Here is a 20,129-nt window from a genome sequence, read left to right as displayed (position 1 = left end):
AAAAAACTTTTATATATTTAATAACTGGTTGTCATATTCAACATTTCAATTACAGTACTTTATGTTCAACCCTTTACAAAATTATGTAGTATCAATAATTATATTATTTCTCTTGTTTATTCACTAAACATATACTGCTAAGTCCCCAGAACATATTTCCTGAAACTGACTTTTTATATTTACTTGGCACGTGAATACAAAAGTTAGGTACAAATTGAAAACCACACATGATAAACAGCAAATCACTGTCAAAGGCTGGCTCTATATACGGTTGAGGAAATCCAAATTTAGGCTAGCAGGGATCTGGATGGTCTCCAGCGCCACAGAGGAGGGTGAGAAAGAAAGCGTGACAGAAAAGATTTTCTTGGCATCCATCATCAGTGTGGACGACTCCTCTCTGTCTTTCAAGATGTCCTATAAAGGTCCAAAAATGAACAGGTTAATAATTTGAGGACCATAAAAGAGCACAACACTTTTGCACACGTTTGGGTCACAGCAACTCACTTTAATGGTTGCGATGAATGTGGTTGTCACGCGCTCTTCAAACTCGATCACTGGTGTATAAAGTGTCAGCACTTTCACAATCTGTGAGGAAAAACACATGATGATCAAAACAATAGTGACGTATCACATTAAAAACATGGACTGATGAGGGACCTGTGCAGTCGTGAGGCCCGTGCACATGTTGCAAATAGCCTGAGCGTCGGCCTCAGTCTTCTTCTTGACCTGCAGCAACTGTGCGGCTTGTACGAGAGGTTCCAACATTTCTTTGGCGCCACAGTCGGCCATTTCCCTCTCCGCCAACCATTCCTCCAACTGCCACACATTGTACCTGAACACAGAGGCAACCAGGAAACAGATCAGGGTGTGTTCCACTGTGCACACATAAAAAGGTCAGACATTAATTGCAAACTATTGTCTATTTTGTGACCAGGTGGGTAGAGTAACCAAAAATAGTCCTTAAGTAGAAGTACAAAAACAACTCAAGTAGTCCTCCAAATAATTACTTGAGTGGGAGTAGAAAAAGAATTGCGTGAAAAAGAGCAAGGACAAGTGTTATGAAATGCTTTGCAAAATCCAACTTCACAGCCAGGGCTTTGGTCTGGCCTGGCCTCTTCAGAGAGCCTCATTGTTCATGAGTACACGCATTCCTCACAGAAATAAAGAAGAGCGACAACCTGGTAGTATATATTGAATACATGGATATATTTTTGTGGTGAAAACATGTAGTTATGTGTAGACATAAGAAAGTTGCTCAATGAGGAAGAATCAATTCTTCCAGATTATACAAGGGGTATTTGATTTGAGAGTTGAGCAGGGCGTAGCTTCAGCGCATTCAGTTGAAACTCCCACAGCGCAGCATTTGAAATCTATGAGAACATCTAGACCATTTCTAATTTTAAAGACTCATTTTACGTACCGATAATAATAGCTTTTCCTTTTTTTAAAAATCATTACTATTTTGGCACGGTTGTTGACACACATCTCTGTGGTGTGTCGAATTTTGAAAAAGGAACATGAATTACTCTTTGTGCATGTTTGTTTATGTTTAGTCCAAGTCATTAAGCCATGAAGGTTAACTTTTATTCCATACCCTGGGAAAGTAAACCGTACAATGGCATCTACAATCACAATTTCTCTCATCTGAGCATCCAGTCTTATTTGTGCATGTCTATCTCATGAGTGTATAGTTGAATTCTCTATTGTCCCTGAGAAATACAGTGTCAGCTTGGCTCTCCAATGTTTTATTGTGAAAATGTCAGCAGATAAAAGCAACGGGTCGCTACCTGATCTGCAGCCCTTTGCTCCATGAGCACATGTCCTTCCTGAGTAGCAGGTGGTTCAGGGTGACAGCACAAATGATGTAGAACTGCTGCCGGACCACCTGTTTAATGAGGCCAGAGTCCATCCCATGTTGCATCATGGTGGTGTGCCAGAGTCCAAGTTGCTGCAGGAGGACTTCCACCGTAACCGCGTCTTCCTCTGGGGAACCCGAGCTCTTTTTCCTCAGACCTGTTGGCTTGGAGCCCAGAACCCCCTGGATTGCCTCATGCTCCAACATGCTTGAAACTGCACATGTCAAACACGGTCAGACGGCTTCGGATAAATGCATACATGCATGTGGGATCCTTCACCTCACCTATGAGGGGCTGCAGGGTGTCCTCCATGCTTTTGATGAGCTGGCGGTAAATATGGATAGCTAGGTCTGCAAACACATTCTGGTACTCCGTCAGTTCAAAGTTGGTCAGGCAATGCTCGTTCTGCTTCGCAGTGTTATACGTCTTGAACGTCTGCAAAAGGGGTTTTGCAGAAATAGTCAAATGTGTTTTTCGGTGGAACTCAGCCGCCTCATAATGGACTCGTGCTTACTTCGTCTCCACTATACTGCTTCAGACAGTGAATTAGTCGACTCGTGTTGGATAACCAGAAAGACAACATGGCAAAATCCTTTCCTCGCTTCTATAGAAACAACACCAACAATAAAATATACAATCACTGGTGTCACATACAGGCAACAGCACAATTTCCCAAAAGGGTCTAATTACCGTATACACTTCTCACAAAAAGATAAGGGTGTTGGATGAAATTTTAGGCCGAACACAAAATGTGTCTTAATTTGACCTTCTCTAAACCTTCGAATGTAAATTCACAACAGCAACTTCTGTGCCTTTGTCTCACAATTTCAATGTTGATGCTGAAGATGTATCTGAAGACATTAATGTAACAATATCACAATCATATTGTAGGTATGTAAATTGAACTGCATTATACTTAGAGGTTACCATGCACATACAGCATTTTTCCAACAGATGGTCAAAAGTGAGCAATATTTTCTTTGTATTCTCTCTCTCTCTCTCATATACTGTATATCAGCCGACTAAATCGGCCAGCCCATTTTTTTGTTTTGTTTTTAATTAATCGGAATTTTATTTTGCCAAATATCCGGTACGCATCAACCTCAGAAAATCCAAACATGTTGGGCCTTGTTTTTACAGAATGAGTAAAATGCACACTTTCTTGAAAAAAAAGATTCACCTTTCTTGTAATGAGCAATCAGTTCTGGAGCTAATAAGGTCCTGCATCATAGCACATGCGTACTTAATGACGCGGACATTAATTTTTGATTATACTGAACCTTAATGACTCCTTTGATGCTGCAGAGCACAGAATTGAGCAGTGTGCTGGCTCGCTGATCGTCGTTAACCCTGTCAGCGTATCGCAGGCACATGAAGATGATGTAAGCAGGAAGGCCAGGAAGGAAGCTGACAGCGACACCACGGGCCTTCTGGTCTGAAATGAAAAGTTCCGGGCAGCACCATTAGGCACGGCACTTTCACATTCAGGCATTTCTACATGTTGCATGAAACAATCATGGACTCATGTAAGAAAAGTTTGCCATACCTAAAACCAAACTTTTAACAAGGCGGCTCTCTTCACCCTCTTTGTACTCCAACATTCCCTGGTACTCTCTCTCCTTGCGAGGTATGCTCACTGCTTTGGCAGAAGAATTTGTCTCAAGGGACGTTTTCCTTTGTTGAGCTTGAAAGGAACATGAAGAATCAGTGAATATACTGTTGACAGAGAGTATAGAACAGTGAAGCACCTGACGGCTTTAAGTTTTTACTCCCCATGTTTACGTTAAGTGTAAACTTTATTCCCCAAGAGCCCCCATGCACCCCCTGCAGTGGTATGGAATGTAAAATGGGTGCCTTGGCTCAATAAAAACACCAGCTCCACTACATACTGTTGTGCCCTATATAATAGCGAGATGGCCATTTTGCCGTGTGAATGTGTAGTGAGCGGAAGTTATCCCACAAATGCATCTTGAAAAGTAGTAAACAAACTACAGTAACTAGAAAAGCGATAGCAATACATCCCGTGACGCAAGGCGGCGACTAGCGTGAAAATATCTTGAATGCACTTAGAGCAACACATCACAACTCGGATGGAAATCGAGTGCTTTGTTTGAATGAATTTTTTGTAAGATTTTTTTTTTCAACATTTATGAAGGAGGATCCAAAGGTACATTATAATAATGTGACATCAACGAAATAACTGCACGCCTGAGTGGCAATCCAAAACTGATGAGTCAACTATGCAGTGCACTGTAACAGCCCGTGGCTTTCAGTTTGACAGGATTACCTTGAAACTCTTCTACTCTTTTCATGTAGAGCTGAAGGTCTTTTTTCAAATTGACAATAGTCTTGTCTTGTTTGTCCTGTTGCTCCATGAGCTCCTGCAAATATGTAGACATACTGGATTAGAGACAGGATAAACACAACTTCCATACACACCCAAGTGTAAAACCAAAGGACGGGAGAAATACAAATATTTATAAATAGGTTTACTTTTGAGATACTTTTTTTTTTCCTGTTTGGATCACAAACTGGCCGTAGCATTAGGTAGCCTTAACTACAAATCTGGCAGTAATAATGTTATAGATTGCGATTGTCCAACACTACACAGCGTTGTTAAAAAAAGAAAAACAGGTGGATATCTGTATATTTTAGAAATGTTTCACAGGTAGATGTACACTGTTAATTGTATTTTCCTAATATGAATAAATTACGTTGCGATTGTCCACAACTCTGTTTTTCTAATTTAACAAGCTTTATTATTTTAAGTAGAGTTGTACAACTTCAGTTTATGATATTGTGGTTACCTTATCGAGTCTCATGTGGGGCATTTCTGTACTGTTGCAAACTGCAACAATGCAATTAATGTTTAAAAACAGTTAAATCAAAACTGAACGTTATTTTCTTTCAAGAAACTGTAATATTTTTGATAGAGCTTTTAATTTGGATATGATTTAATAGTGTCTGCATGCTATTATTGTCTGTGTTATTAATTACACCACCATAAAAGGGATCATGACAGATCTGTCAAGAGCCAGAGGCTATACACACCAGATTTTCGTGGGTGAGACGGGTAATTTCGAGCTCCAGTCCCGCTTCAATGCGAGCGTCTTCAGGCAGGAGCAAAGTCTGAGCAAAAAGCTTCTCCTGCTGCTCCTTTTCTTGCTTGAGCGTGTTCACCTCCATCTGCAGTTTCTCATAACTTTCACTGTGCTGCCTTTGCAGCTTCTGCATTTGGCACTCCAGAAGCCTGGGATTTCAAGTCATAGCATCTAGTTACAGGGGCTGGATTTGCACTGCTTCAAGTGGCAATTCTGTTTTTTTTGTGGTACAAATTCAGATACAGGTATACGCCATGGCAGCCTAAATTGGGGGAGGGGGGGCTGAATGGAATCTGCTATCTACAGATTGGATTGAGGCCTCTTCCAGATATGGCATCGGATATCTGCCAACGCGAGTGCAGTGTAAATGCACCAAATGACTATATCTCGTCAACGCCAACTTGACATCAACAGAGTACACCGTTTGATAGTCAAATATATAACCCAGACAACACAAAAATACTAAAAACACCCACAGTTAATCTAAAATACAACAAAAGCACAGACAAATAAATATTGCGAAACATGCAAAATTAGATATGGGCCAATCATTGCATAAGCAAAATATTTCAACATAATTCAGGGGTGTTTTAACAGGGTCCGACCAGGATACCTAAACGGTATGTTTTAATATGTGCGAAAATCAGACGTTTCAGTATTAAATCAGCCCAGCAGTATAAATCCAGCCATGACGCATTAAGTACTTTGTAGTTCGATCAAATTAAACAACAACACCAAAAACACCTGTTGGTCTCCTTCACGCCTTCGTAAGCCAGCCACAGTTCTCCATCCTCATTCAGTGTATGGATGTCAGTGGACCTGCCAGGTAAAAACCATAAAAGACACTTGTTTACTAACATTTAAATGAAGATTAGGAGGTCTAGGTTTTTACCTGTCAATGTCTTGAAATGAGGGAACATCACTAAGGTCTAAATTCACCCCCTCTCCGAGCGCAGAGTCCTGCATGGGCAGTTGATAGAAAATATTAGCCCAATAGGAAAACTAATGAAGGAAATAACCAATATGTCAATTGTAGCATTTCAATCTGACCTTGTATTTCAAAGCCTCTTGGCGTACTATGTGTGACTGGAGAAGAAGCACTTCCTCTTTTCGCAATTCCAGCTCTTCGTTAGAAGAGTTGAGTTGCTCCAGCAATACGTTGTATGTGGTGGAGCCCACAGCAGGGGGCATCAGCTCGCTGTTCTCACTGGTTAAGGACTTGCGCAGTTCACTCAAGTCCTGCTTCAACTTCTTATTTTCAGACTGCAGCTCTTGGCGCTAATTGAAATTGTTTCATTGACAAAATGCAGGAAATTATACAGTATATACTGTAACTGTGCTTCTATTCTGATTATTATTATCATTATTTTAACCTTATGTTACGAATGTTGATAGTATAACTATTTGTGTATGACATTCCTTATTTGGGACAGTTATTCAGTGTTGTACCTTAAGCGTTTCCAAATCCAGTTCTGCTCTGCCAACAGTTATCTCCTCCTCCGAATCCTTCATTCAGAAATGACCAACAATAAAAATAGCTACTACACAGATGAAGGCATCACGTGACTAAAAGTGTTGAGAACATGCCTTGGCTTCTTCCTCGCTGGTTTCCTTCTCATCTAACTGCTGCTGTAGAAATTGTTTGTCCCTCTCTAGTTCTCTAACTCTTCTCTGGAGCTTGAGAATGAGTGGGAGGTCTACAGTAGAGGGAGTCTCATCCTATAATAACAGAGAAATCAACAATGCAGCCCAAGTAGACGTCGGCCATTGGCCATCTCCACACTTCAGGCTGGCATTGGGCTAAAAAAAAAATTCAGCTCGTTTATTTATTAACAATGTGACTAAATAAACAAAGGTAAAATTGAAAACCATGATGGGTTACAGATAATGTTTTGGATTTTTTTTGTCATGTTCAGTACATTACCGCTTTGTGAACTGAGCTGTACTGTCCATTGGTAGAGCCAATCATTGGACTGCATTCAGGCAAGTTACTGTCATAGCTCGAGTCCGGCCTTTTGCTTGGACTCTGTCAGGGGAAAAAAAAGTAGACAAAGCTGACTAAATTCGGTCCATCGTGAGAAACAAAACGCTCACAGAACATAAAAGAAAAAGCTGCCTCACAAGCCTATGTTCCAGTTCCTCCTTCAGGTCTTTATGCAGCTCCTGTAGGTGCAGGTGTTCACTCAGCAGGTTTTGGTACCGGGAGCGCTCTTCAGTTAACTCTCTCTGTAGTTTTTCAGTGCTTTCCACCTGGGCGTTAATTTCTGAGAACAACAGTTTTATTGTTTTTGGTCATTTAGAAACAATGAAACTTGAATTTGCATTTTACCTGTCAACTGTTCTTTTTGTTCCAGGATGAGCTTGTTAAGATTTTCCTTTTCATCAGTCAGCAAACCATTCTTCATATTAAGCTCCTCTACCACCTGAGCACATTGAGTCTCGTTAATAACGGCAACACAGGAGACAATAATGGGAAAATATATAAAGAAATAAAATCATAATAAGAACTTGTTCAATTGTTTTTGTTGTAAAACTCAGTGTCCCTGTTAAATGAACTTTAATGGCAAGCTAAAAATGTTGCTGATTTGTGAAATCCTCAGGCAACATTATTTCATTTCCATTTCTTATTCATTATTTTCGTAGTAGTAGTCATGTATTGCTGTTGTTAAGCATGCAAGCCGGGTTAAATATTAAGAAATATTAAGGAAACACATGCAATTTTTTTTTCCTTCCAACAAAACCGTATCAAAGTCATAGCAGCAGTACACAGCAGACTCAACATTGACATTTGGGTACACAAACGACGACATAACATCCATGAAGACAAACTACTAAAATAAGAGAAAAGGAGGACGCTCGCCTCTTGTGTCTGCTTCTTGTAGACGCTGTTCTGATCTTCCAGCACTTCCTTTTCACTACGAGTGCTCTCGAGCTCACGCTGAAGAAAGGTGAGCTGCTCCATTAGTGAAGGGAGCCTTTCTGCCTTGGCTTTGGCCTTCTGCTCGGATCTCTGAAGGTTTTCTATCTCTCTGCAGTGTTGCTCTCTCTCCATATCTCGGGTCTTGGTCGCGGCATTTAGTCTCTCGCTGAGCTCTCTGACGTCTTTGTGCTGCGGGGGCATGCAAACACATGGTGTGCATGTGATGCGACAACGCCCGGCTACAATGTTTTAAGGCAAGCTGGCTCGGTTTTTCTAATGGTCCAACATCCATACTTCACACATATTTAACATTCAGGGTGGTAACACAAGGAAATGAGACATTATGGCAGCTACTGCGAGTACTAACACGAAAATCAATCCATTTCTTTATTCCTAATTTCATGCACTTAATTGAATTAGTATGAGTAATTTCTGCAAATTCCAACATGCAATTGGATAAATTAGTCTTATACAAAGGACATGATACAGACAGAGGAAGACGAAGGTTAAGATACCATCTCACTTCCGTAGAACTGCTGAGGCGCCTTTGAGCAAGGCATTAAAAACATGACACTCCTTGTACATTTCCTCGATCACTCTGTGATTGTTACATGAAGCACGTCATAAAGGCTGAAAAGTGAACTTTAAAATTGTTCTTCTCCCATAGTTACCATCATGGGTCTAGCTCAAGGTTCACATGAGATACTACATAATACCAACATACCCAGCAACACAATTCTCTCACCTGCGCATCTAGCTTGTGTTGCAACTGCATAATTTTGTTCTCCATGCCAACGTTGAGATTCTTGAGACGCTCCACTGAGCGCGCCTCAACTTTGAGCTTCTTTAATTCCCTTTTGGCCAGTAGGCGTCGCACACAGCACTGCAGCAGGATGACATTTGCTCGAGTACGTCGATAACGCTGCCTGGCTAGCCAGCCTTTCACCCACTTTTGGATGACCAAAGCCTTTTGGTCGTACAAAATCTGTGAAGAGATCAATATTGGATCATCAATGCAAGATTAAAAAAAAATGAGGAGCAGTTTTTGCAGGGTGATCTCAGTGCCCTGAAGCAAGGGTTTTATTAAACAACAAAAATAGAGCAATAGAACGGGGAGGTTGAACATAGGTAGGGCTGCAGTGATCCAATATTCCAGGATTCTGTTGAAAATTCTATAGCATTGGGAAAGAGAGGTGGGGGGGGGGGGGGGCACAACTTTTTCAACACGTGAGCTAATTATGAAATGACCAAGTCTAAATGATCGACCTTGTTAACTTCAAAATTATACTTGGAATTCTTTAGATGTACAATATGTACTGGTGTCCCTTCCACAATTGAGTGAAGCCATACTGCACAATACAACTTGCGTGCGCACACTTCCCAATTCACATCCGTCATGGTGGAATGGTACAGGGACTTCTTCATGTTTTTAATCAATGGCCAGGCCTGAACATGTGCCCGAGCATGCCGCCCGCTCCCGTTTGGCCAGCCCACTCTGCAGCCAGCCTGAGATGCCGCACCACGGAACTGATCGCAAATTACAAAAAAATAAACAAATAAAAACTCTCACTTTCCATGGAAATAAATACTTGGCTTAGTTGGTCCCCGAATCATTTTTATAATTTGTTACTAAGTTTAGTGTGGACAAAACAAAATACAGAGTTTTGCCAGTGAGGGCCCTTGTGTGCGCATGCAACAGGCGTATGACAGGCTGCCCTGCTTGTCAATCAAGTGACACATTTTACATCAGTTGATAGTGAAAGTGTCCTTTTGGGGTTTTTTTCTTTTTTTTAGCTCATTCACTGCATATGACAGGCAGCTATATAAATAGCACAAAATTGGGAGGGGTGGCTGTGATTGAGTTAATCCCACGCATTCGACTGACACTCCCTTCGCAAGCTACTGGTCGCGATTGGCATAATGGGGCAATTTCCAACAAATGTATCCATTTAAACTTTGCATTTATTGTATCAAAAACAGAAGCCCTTAAGAAAACAGCTTTTGTGGAACTTGACTTCAGCAGCTAGCATTTTATCACACAACATAATATTGTAAGTTCATGGCTTTACGCTTGAGCTTAGACCAGCTAACTCGGAACAAGAAAAAATATTTATACTAGTACATGGTTTGTAAGTGTTCAAACAATTGAAGAAACCTTGAGGGGAAACAGTTGGCATGATAAACTAACTCTTAAATATTGGCTCATGTTCTCATCTATTTCAGTTAGTCTTTAGATGATTAGAAGGATTCGTGGACTCTATCTTGTCTGACATACACACAGTGTGATTAGCGGTTTGTGCATCCATGAAGAATGCAGCTAGGAGCCACGAGAACTAATGTGTTTTGCACAACACATTGACATTACATATGTCGCGGTAATGTGCTTCAGTTCAGCGCAAAGACAGACTCACAAATGAGCGTGGCTTATTCCCCAGTTATGCGGGACCTACTGGGGCTGCCATGCTCCCCACCTCCCGAGTATCGCACAGAGAGTAAAACTCTTGGGTCATGGAAGCCACTGATAATTTTTTTTTTTTTTAATATTCGAAACAACCATAACATGTTAAAGGTTTAACGAGTTAGCATTCAGTGATTTCCGTAACATTTGGGCTCCGTGTTTTGCCACAAAAAATCTTGGCGCATTCGCAGTGTTGAGTTTCATTGTTTGTTTGAGGTATAGAATGTGAATTTTCACTCGCATACTGTGATGCAAAACTCGTTATTCCGACCCTTGTAAATGAATCCACATAAAGGAGAAGCGCAAGACACTTCAGCAAAGGGAATTAAAAATGAATAGGACTTCTGGTTGGTCTCTCCTTTGCAGTGATAACACCTTTTACTTTTCTGGGAAGACAAAATATTTTGGAGCGTCTGAAGCAATTTTTCAGATCACAGTTGTTGGATGCGAGTTCCTGAATTTACACTAATATGAGCCTCAACTGCCAATTCGCATCATATTTTGAAGAAGATATGTCAATAAAGCTCAGTTAGAAATAATGGTTGCTGACATTACCTTATAGTACAGCTTTCTGGCTGCATACGCCCTGAAGAAGGACTGAATGACAACGGATGCAGAGCGCAGCTTTTGGCATCGTCTTCTGGCCGCCCACATTCGGACATTACGTTGAATGACAACAGCTGCTTTTGTCCTCCGCAGAAAGCGAACATAACTGGAGGGGGTGGGGTGGGGGGGGGCATTTGTAATGTTAGTGGTCAAATGTATTCTCCTACTGTTCACGAACCTGTCTGCTCACCAGCGTGCCTGATGACCCCGCACATGTCTTTGAATAGTGACGGCAGACTGCTTCATCCTCAGGAATTTTTTACGTGCCAGCCAACAGCGGATTGTCTTCTGGATGCTGACACAAGCTCTTCGTAACTGTTCAGATCGCAGCTTTTCCAAGTAGGCCACCTGGCCAGCTCTGAAGAAGATCTTGTTTTTACCACACTGATACAGATTCTGGTCCTGACAACAAAATCACAATGGAACATAATCAATATCGACATACTGTAGTTACGACTGAGGTTCTGCCTATAATTCATACCTCGATGAGCTTTTTTAGGAGATTTTGGCAGGTCTGTTTTACATCAGAAAGCACATCCTTTTGCTTCATAAGGACCCGGTAACGACAGAAGAATTCCTGATAGGTCCATCTGCAACATTCACAAACTTACAATATGTTTAACATGAATATATAAACATTTAGTGGGGTGTATTCAACATCTCTTGTCTCATTTTCACAGAGGCGCCCGCGGAGATGCTACCTTGAAGGGAATCCAGCTGCCGAGATCCGTATCGTTTCTAAGATGCCACACGCTCGCAGCTGCTGGACTGCCCTCACAGGGTCCAAGCTTTATTAAATAGAACATGTTAAATCAAACCAGAGAGTGAGGAGAGTAAAATCATCGCCTTCTCCTTTACCTGAATGGCACTTTATGGTCATTTGGTTTAATGCACCGTACATAGTGAGGAGTCGTAGCATTCAGCGTGTCCATCAGCAAATGTAGGGACTGTCGAAACTGTAACAGAGGTGATGACCATGAAATAAAATCAAAAGACTGACAAATATTACAGGTGGCCACGATAAATATTGTATTTTACCTAACAAAAAGCAACCACTTTAGAAATGTTTCATAAACAAGTTTTGTTTTGTTGTTTGTTATACTCGTGAAAGACAGTAAAAGAGAGACTGCGAATGTGCTTTATTATTACTAGTAAAGTTAAAATTGTAGTGATCACCTGTTTCTGATCTCACCTGCAGCCCCACAGTCTTCTTATTAGCTCTCTGTGACTGACCAGATCTCCCCGTCATGCTGGTGGCGGGTCTGTTGGTGGAGCTTGTTGCCTTTTCATTTCCCACAAACAGTTTCAGCAAGAAATCAAACTGAGAACAAGTGAGAAGTCGTTTATGTCAGTGGCCACCAGGCGGCAATGTTTTGATTAAAAGTACAAGGTGAAGTGTGCATTATTTCCTCCAAAAGAGCTGGCACAACAATTCCAGGGTGTGTGCACATAATAACATCAAGTATGAGTTTCCAACTGGATTCTAAGTTGAATGGGTACTGACAATGACTTCCTTTAAATAACATCCATTATGACTGTAAAAGGAAATTCTTCTATTGTTCCGTACGGGGTTTATTTTGTGTGTTCTGTTGCATTATTGTTATTTTGTGTGTTCTGTCAAGCGCTTTGTGACACCTGCAGCTGTTGTGAAAGTGCTCTACAAATCAAAAAGTATTGTATGGTAACGCGGTGGTCACAAATTTCACCTTGCTCTTCTGTAACACGTGTATTTGCTCTTCATTGACGGTGTCCTTGTTTTTCTCCAGGAAACCGTCACACTGGTACTCCACCTATGGCAAAAAGTGATGGTGGGGAAAAAATGAGCAAAGGTCATAATCATCATGCTGCTGAAGCTGGGTGACAGAACTGTGTTGCTAATACAGTACAACCGATGGTGAAAAGAAGTACAAGTTGTTGGCATTGGCATTAAAACTGAAGGTAATTCTTTCTTCACACACACTTTGCATGAGAACATATGAGTCATCCGTGCTTCCATTTCAACACTGTTTGTTCTGCAAGGGGAAATGATGCACTGCGTGGAAAACATTTTATAATGACGTGAGATTCTGTTAAGGTGGCAAAAATATGCATGGATGAGAACTGGCCAGGACTTAAAGTGCTTTTCAAAAAGAAAAATAAATTCATTCAACTTTGTTTAGATATGAAAACTTAAGCATTAGCTACCTTATCCGCAAAGTGGTGAACGACGAAAGCTCTGTTCGATAACCTCGGTTTGTCAAAGTGAGCGTTCTGCTTCAACAGGTTGTTGTACATTTTCTGACACCACGTGTCATCGGAGCCTTGCGGCATCTAAGGAAACAGGAAGAAGTGACCCATTAGCTCACCCTGCCTTTTATTCAAAATAACATGTAGGCTCAGCCAGTGGAAAGTTGTGGTAAACACTTTCAGCTTGAATGAGGTAAATTTAGGCTCGACCGGAACATTCCTACGAAAAAAATGACTCTAAAAAGCACAGAACAACAAATTAGAATCTAAAGATGTGCAATTGAGATATTGTTAAATTGCTGCCAAATGTGCTCATCAAATTACAGATGGAACTTGATTTTGCATTAAACATGTAATTTAAGATTCTGCATAAGCTAAGCAAATTCTCAAAAGAAATCTCCCATTATAAAAGAAGAGGATTCATATTTTAATTGCAATGTGTGGATTCTCACCAAATTATTACTGCTAATCATTGAAAAACAAACCAAACAAAACAAAACAATGATACTATGCGTCATGTAATACAGAAAACAAGCAAACAAAAAGATGACAAGACACACTGCAATAATCTCCCTGGCGGAGGTAAAGAGCAGCATTTTACTTTGCACTCCTCATCCAGAAGGTCGAGGATGCCCAATTTTGCCTCGATGAGATTGATGCACGGCTGGTTGTCGTAGAAGTCAATCAGGGTCCATGGAATCTCCTCCTTCATGTACTCTTCTTGTTCCAGTTTGAAGACATGCTGTAGGCATAAATAGTGACAGTGCTTCACACGCAAGGTTATTATTAGAAAATACAGCGTATAGAACAATAAAGGTACCAGGTTGAATTGCTGTTGGAGTTTCTCATTGGCATAGTTGATACAAAACTGTTCAAAGCTATTGGTATCAAATGTTTCAAACCTGGGGAAAGAATAAATGGAAAAATGAAAATAAAAGGACAAAGTTCTATTGCCAAAACAAGATGATGACAACATACCCATAAATGTCCAGAACACCAATGAATGAGTGTTGTTTAACTGCTGATTTGAGCACATTATTGATACAGCCAACAATCCAGCTGAAGAGCCGAGCATAAATGTGCTTGGCGAGTGCGTCTCGGCCATTGACCGCATTCGTCTTGGAGACGCCTTTGACGTATGTTTCTGTGGTTGTCTGGAGTTTCCTGTGGCAGAGCCAGTGGGCCATTTCTTCACAGGGCACCCCCATCAAGTCACAGAACACCACCAAGTGAAAATTGTCTGGCTGAAAATACACAAGGTAAAAACAGAAGCAACCTAAAAGCAGTGATGGGCGAGTACCGAAATTTGTAAGCTTATAAACTAAATTAATTTGGGTGGTATGGTGACTTTCTCCATTACGGTAGTTCATGCATATACTTAAATTTACACATCTTCCTACTTTCATTGACTTGAAAACTGCATGTTGCTATTATTTACGACATTCATAAGGTATTTCCCCATTGCGGGACAAATAAAGGATATCTTATATTTTTCCTGTTTAATGCAGTCCAGGCAACATCGTGCTTACTTGTACTATACAAAATGCTAGACTCAACTGTTGCCCACTTTTTAATAATTGTATGTCCCTTTATTTTGTAATATGAAATTTATTTTTCCTCTCGAGAATTGAATTTTATCTTTCAGCTATTAGATTTTTTTTTCTCATTTTGAGTATCGCATGTAAAAAAAAAATAAAAAAATTTAAAAGTCATTATCAGCTGATATAAAATACACTGTGTTCAGTTTTTCAGCCCAGCCCTATTTTCCAACTTCAGTATGATAGTTAACATTTAACTGTATTATTTTGCACTTCAGTTTATTTGGAACAAAGACTAAACAGAGATGTCCGTTTTATTTTACACTTCAGAGTGACTGTTGTATCCTTTTTGTCAGAAATAAACAAAAGGTGTTTCCTTAAAATGATTTGTCATTGGTTTAGTAGAAATTTGATGGATCAAAGTACTCAACAGTTCAGCACTCATACTGGTATCGGTTTGGAATAAAAAGTGGTATCGAACATCCCGACCTAAAAGAAAATCCCCCTTGTAACTTACCGGTACTTGAAACGAACTTACCGAAATGCTGCTTCTGTCACCGGAATGATCCTTAACATCCACATTGCTAAGATGAAGAATAGCTGCCAGAATCTGGTAGATTTCCATCTGATGGCTTTCACCGATTCCTAAAAAAGACAGCGGAAACGTGTACATAACACTGCACCAATAATCTTTTTTGGTACAGAAACACTGTCAGAAAGGTAAACAAAATCAGAATACTGTAATTGGTTACAGTAATGCTAAATTTTGGTGTGTGCAAATTGCCAGATCAAACTTTTAACCATTGGATTAAATTTGAAATGTATAAAAAAAATTTTAAAAAAGATAAATTTTGAAAGGAAACATTTTAACAGATTTGTAGCCATCACACACACAAAATGTTAAGACTCACCTAATAGTGAAAAAGCTCTCCTTGTGCTGCACATATCTTTGACATCATCCACTCCATCAATAACTGGATAATGACCCTGGTTAGTGTAGTGGAAATCATCTGCATCACCTTGATGCCGCAGACAAATCAGTCATAAACATCGATACAATGACGAGCTTTTTAAGGAACCATTTCAAATACTAATCAAGTTACGATGTTTCTAAATTTACAACACTTACCTAATTTGAAGTCTTTAAACTCTGGTAAATGTGAGGAGGCGCACAGCTGATAAAATATATGATAGTTCCTTTCTTCATGGGCCTGAAGGTAAAGCAGACATGCATATTTCCTTATTCACGTCGCAGAAAAGAGAAAATGTAGGTTAGGGGTATAGGGGGTAATGCTTATGTCATGATCAACATGAAAAGTACCTGAAAAACAACTCTTGATTTTTCCAATAAATATGTCCTCATGTGAGCTCCGATGATACGATGCTTCTTATCAAACCCGATCTCAATGTACTTCCCGAAGCGGCTGCTATTGTCATTCCTCGTCGTTTTGGCATTCCCAAGAGCCTAAAAGTATTACACTGAAGCCTCTAAATAACATTTACGACTGGACACGACAACACATTTCATTAGTCAAGCTTGCAACGTATACAGAAAGGCTCTTATTGGATCTCATTGTATGACTGTCAAAATGTAACTAACAGAATATGACAATAATCAATATACATGTATGTATTGTGCAGTGTTGAACATCACCTCTATGATGGGATTGGAGGCCAGGACTCTCTCCTCGATATCAGCCTCACCAGAGGAGCCGCTGACCGTAGCAAAGTAACGCATGGCATACTTAGCAGAGACGGTTTTGCCAGCTCCTGACTCTCCACTCACTATTATGGATTGGTTCTGTTGGTCTCTGCATAAAGATATGAGACATAATGAGTATGAAGAAGATGAATGACCACCATCTCGGTTGGTCCTGAGTCTACAGATTCTATTTGAAGAACACCTGGCCATCTGTTTGTAAGCTTCCTCAGCCACTGCAAATATGTGGGGGTCCATGTCGGCCATGTCCTGCCCATGGTAGGCATGGATGATGTCAGCTTCATAGATGGACAGACTCTCATATGGATTAACGGCAACAAGAACAATGCCTAGAGAATGCAGAAAAGATCTCAGTGTAGATGACAATTAGCATTCAAGCTACAAAATATGGCTCACTGCCTGGAAGGTCAATGGGAATTCTCTATAATAGGTGAAATGTGTTTTTAAATAAAATAAATAAAGTTTGGCAATGTGTGACCTTGGGCCTGCAGTGCCTCACATCAAACATCATGACAGAATTCCTCAAACGCAAACGCAGGCCCACACGCATACCCACTTGTAACAATGGGAAAATTGTGACCTCTGCTGTTCTTATTGAGAAATCGTGTTTAGGCTCCACATATTGCATCATCTTTTATTAAATCACAAACATAGCGCAATTGTCCAGAACAAAGCAGATTAGCCTCTCCCCTAAAGATATATTATCATAAAAAGTGAGAAAACGGAAAACAAATTAAGGAGAGTGTGGATGTTTGAGAGGCCAGTGGCAATGATCGCTCTACACATTGACTGCACTTATGGCAATTCAGGGACAGAGACTGTTAACCTTTCGCTTTTTAGCCACAGGTACGTATGACAGAAATATAGCTTTGTATGACAGTGGGCCCCGCATACTTGTGTTTCAGCACACATGGATTTACATACTAACATTTTTTAAAAATATTTTTAAATGTTTTTGGGTTCTTTGTTTTTGGGGAGTGTTTTGTTTTGGGGGTTTTTCCCCACATTTCTTGTGGAAAACACATAATGAATGTTTATCAGATTGCTTTAGCTTGTGTGCGTGTTCCTTTAAGAGCGACCTGCACCAAAATAATTGTCATCATACGCCTCAAGTCAGAGCGTACAGTGAGCAGGACTCCAAAGTCTACAGTGACAGCGATAGTGCGAGTGAGTCAAGATGACGCTCATTACCACAGTATGTGTAAATCAGCTTGGAGTCGATGAAGCGCACTTTGATGTTGTGTAAGACGGCCGGTTCATTAAGGTAGCTGAGAGCCGTGAGGTCATTTTCCCCCACCAGGATGTTGGGGTTCCTTAGAGGTGGAAGGTTGTTTGTATGAGGATCTACTTTATATTCCAACTCCTACAAACACACAAGAGACTGTTAGGAGCAAATCAGGATTGAAAACAGTGGCCAAAGAAATATTAAACACTACAAGAGAGGGTGATTTACAAGTACCATGCAACTGTCTTGTGCAAGATAAGTTTGCCTTAAGTCACTCCACCTGCATGCCTCAACTTGGCCCAAATTCCTTCAATCACTGTGTTCATCCATTTCTGCCTTTCTCGAGTGGTGCATACATTGTTTTTACACTTTGTTCATTACTCTCACAGTTGAGTGTACGGTTCTGTGAAAAGGTATTTGCCCCCTTCCCGATTTCTGTGTTGTTTATCACACACAAAAGGTTTCACAGTTCATCATATCAAATTTAATCGCGCAGGCACAACCCAAGGAAATTCCCAAGGGAGCAAATACTTTTTCAGAGCACTGCATATAGAGAAAATTTCTGTGACTTACAGTGCCATCATCCAGGAGGAGAAATAATGTCTTGGTGGCAGTCGCATAATCTTTGACTAGCTTTGCTGACTTCCACACTTCCACGGGGTCCGGGAGCCATACACGGGCATTCTGGTGGGTAAGTATGGGAGAAACCAATTCACAAGCATTCAACCTTAATTCCAGTTACAAAGTATTGTACAAAAACAGCCAATACCAGAATGGGCGGTCAAATCACAAACAAGAGATGGCAAAAGTATTCACACCCTGTACAGATATGAGTTAAAAACAAAGAATACGGTAGGTTGAAATCAGAAGTCCTGATTTAATTTCTGTACTTGAAAAAAGGTTTTTCAAAACATTAGAAGTATACATAAGCACAAGTGATTTTTATTTTCAAAAAATACCAAATTTGCTCAACTTCCTTGCACACGAATGTGTTGCATAGCTTTGCTCAAATTGTGAACCGACTTGAGTAGCAAAAAATGCTGTATTAGATCCTGAGATTGAACTAAAAATCCACCTTGTGGTTTTCAGTTCATACCATTTTCTAGGCTAGAAATTTGAAGCAATCAAATGAAATGCAGTAATTATGGCAGTAATTGTGTGCCTTCTTGCGTCGCATGACGACATATACTCACACCGCTATGCAAATTAAAATGGCTTAAAAAAAATAAACGGAACCCCGAAACAACGCATCGTAGATTTCAATGAGTGAAAAAAAATCATAATCATGACATAGTGGAATGCATTGAGAACAAAACAACATACGCATGATTCAACTCAAAATCATCGTGCCATGCAGGTCTGAATTCAGAATCATAATCACAATGCTCTCCCAGACCTCGATCAGAGAATCAGTCAACTCCTGAACATTCTGCAAATGTGGCATTGGTGGATGGAACGTAATGATGTCCCAGTTGTTCTTAATTGGATTCAGGTCTAGGGAACATGGCAGACCATTCTATAACATCAGTGTCTTCATAATGTAGGAACTTCTTATACACTCGAGCCACATGAGATTGAGCAATGTACCCAGGGCCCTCATTATCAGCATATGACTGAGGACTCTCTTCTGGTACCTAATGGTAGTCGGGGTACCGCTGGATAACACATGGAGACCAGTGCGCACTGACGTGCCATCCTGGATGAGCTGCACCACCTGAGCAACTTCTGTGAGTTGTTGACACTGTCTCATAATACCTCTCGAGATGAGAGAACTAGCAAAATGCAAAAGTTAGCAAAATAACTAAATAAATTAATCGGCCAGAAAGGATGAGGACAGGGAAAAGGTCTGCGGTGACCACCTGCAGAACCATTTCTTTGTAGTTTTCTTCCAAACTGTCTCCCATTTTCAGATGTTGGAAACATAACAGGTGAAAGTGATTCACAATCGATGGCTGCCGAACTGCCGACTCGCTGACATTCCCATTAGTGTAATTGAGAGATTGATTCATTGTGTTCTTTAAATGTTCCCTTCGTTTTCTTGATCGTTTTTAGCTGTTAGTGCGCCGTTCGTAACCTCGAAGCACAAATTATGTCAGAACCGTCGTAACCAAAGGACCTCAATGGATTAAGCGCTTGAAACGAGTACAGTCACTTCGAGTATAACGTTCCGGTGGCGTTATTTTAAGTGCCCCGACAGATAAAAATAAAACGAAGTAGAATTTAATATCTACGTATGCGTATAACGTGGGGGTTAAAGGAAAGTACAGATGGTGAGAGAAGACAGTTGACTGATAAATTTAGAAATGAAAGCTTACCTTGGTGTACAGCTCTGAACCCGCCATGACGAGTTGTGAAACTTAAAAGCAAACCCAGCAAAACTTCGTCTCCGAGCAGCACAGCAGCCTCCACTTGTCGAGACACAGTCACCGCAGCCACCACCTTGCCTTTACTTCAAAGTAAATGGAAGCGTGTGGGGCGG

General features: G+C 40.5%; 1 protein-coding gene across 1 annotated transcript; it reads right to left on the bottom strand.

Annotated features, from left to right (window-relative positions):
* On the bottom strand, positions 1–20,100 carry LOC147206293 (unconventional myosin-Va-like). Its single transcript, XM_086108266.1, has 40 exons — positions 19,966–20,100; positions 18,224–18,334; positions 17,617–17,788; positions 16,610–16,754; positions 16,360–16,516; positions 16,027–16,170; positions 15,835–15,916; positions 15,617–15,724; positions 15,244–15,350; positions 14,146–14,411; positions 13,988–14,069; positions 13,769–13,909; positions 13,126–13,251; positions 12,648–12,731; positions 12,134–12,262; positions 11,800–11,897; positions 11,643–11,729; positions 11,423–11,531; positions 11,132–11,343; positions 10,891–11,047; positions 8,623–8,862; positions 7,818–8,066; positions 7,287–7,380; positions 7,079–7,221; positions 6,882–6,983; positions 6,545–6,676; positions 6,407–6,463; positions 6,008–6,235; positions 5,850–5,917; positions 5,702–5,776; positions 4,908–5,106; positions 4,144–4,237; positions 3,403–3,540; positions 3,137–3,291; positions 2,371–2,460; positions 2,141–2,291; positions 1,788–2,070; positions 658–832; positions 505–585; positions 1–414 (listed from the first exon to the last, which is right to left on the bottom strand). The coding sequence occupies exons 1-40, from the start codon at positions 19,990–19,992 to the stop codon at positions 262–264; spliced, it is 5,451 nt and encodes a 1,816-aa protein (XP_085964392.1). The 5' UTR covers positions 19,993–20,100; the 3' UTR covers positions 1–261.
* Positions 20,101–20,129: the final 29 nt, after the last annotated feature.

Source organism: Hippocampus guttulatus, chromosome 4, assembly GCF_054856545.1.
Source record: "Hippocampus guttulatus isolate MCC_2025c chromosome 4, RoL_Hgut_1.0, whole genome shotgun sequence".
In the NCBI taxonomy this organism is placed as follows: domain Eukaryota; kingdom Metazoa; phylum Chordata; class Actinopteri; order Syngnathiformes; family Syngnathidae; genus Hippocampus; species Hippocampus guttulatus.
This window is presented reverse-complemented; position numbering and strand designations above follow the sequence as displayed.

Bases quoted from the DNA above. Each gene is read 5' to 3' on its own strand.
- LOC147206293 (XM_086108266.1), bottom strand. From the start codon at position 19,992: ATGGCGGGTTCAGAGCTGTACACCAAG. The intron at 17,789-18,223 runs GTAAGTCACAGA...GTGTGTTTGTAG, and splicing joins TCCTCCTGGATGATGGCACT to GAGTTGGAATATAAAGTAGA. The intron at 7,381-7,817 runs GCGAGCGTCCTC...CAATGTGCTCAG, and splicing joins ACAAGAAGCAGACACAAGAG to GTGGTAGAGGAGCTTAATAT.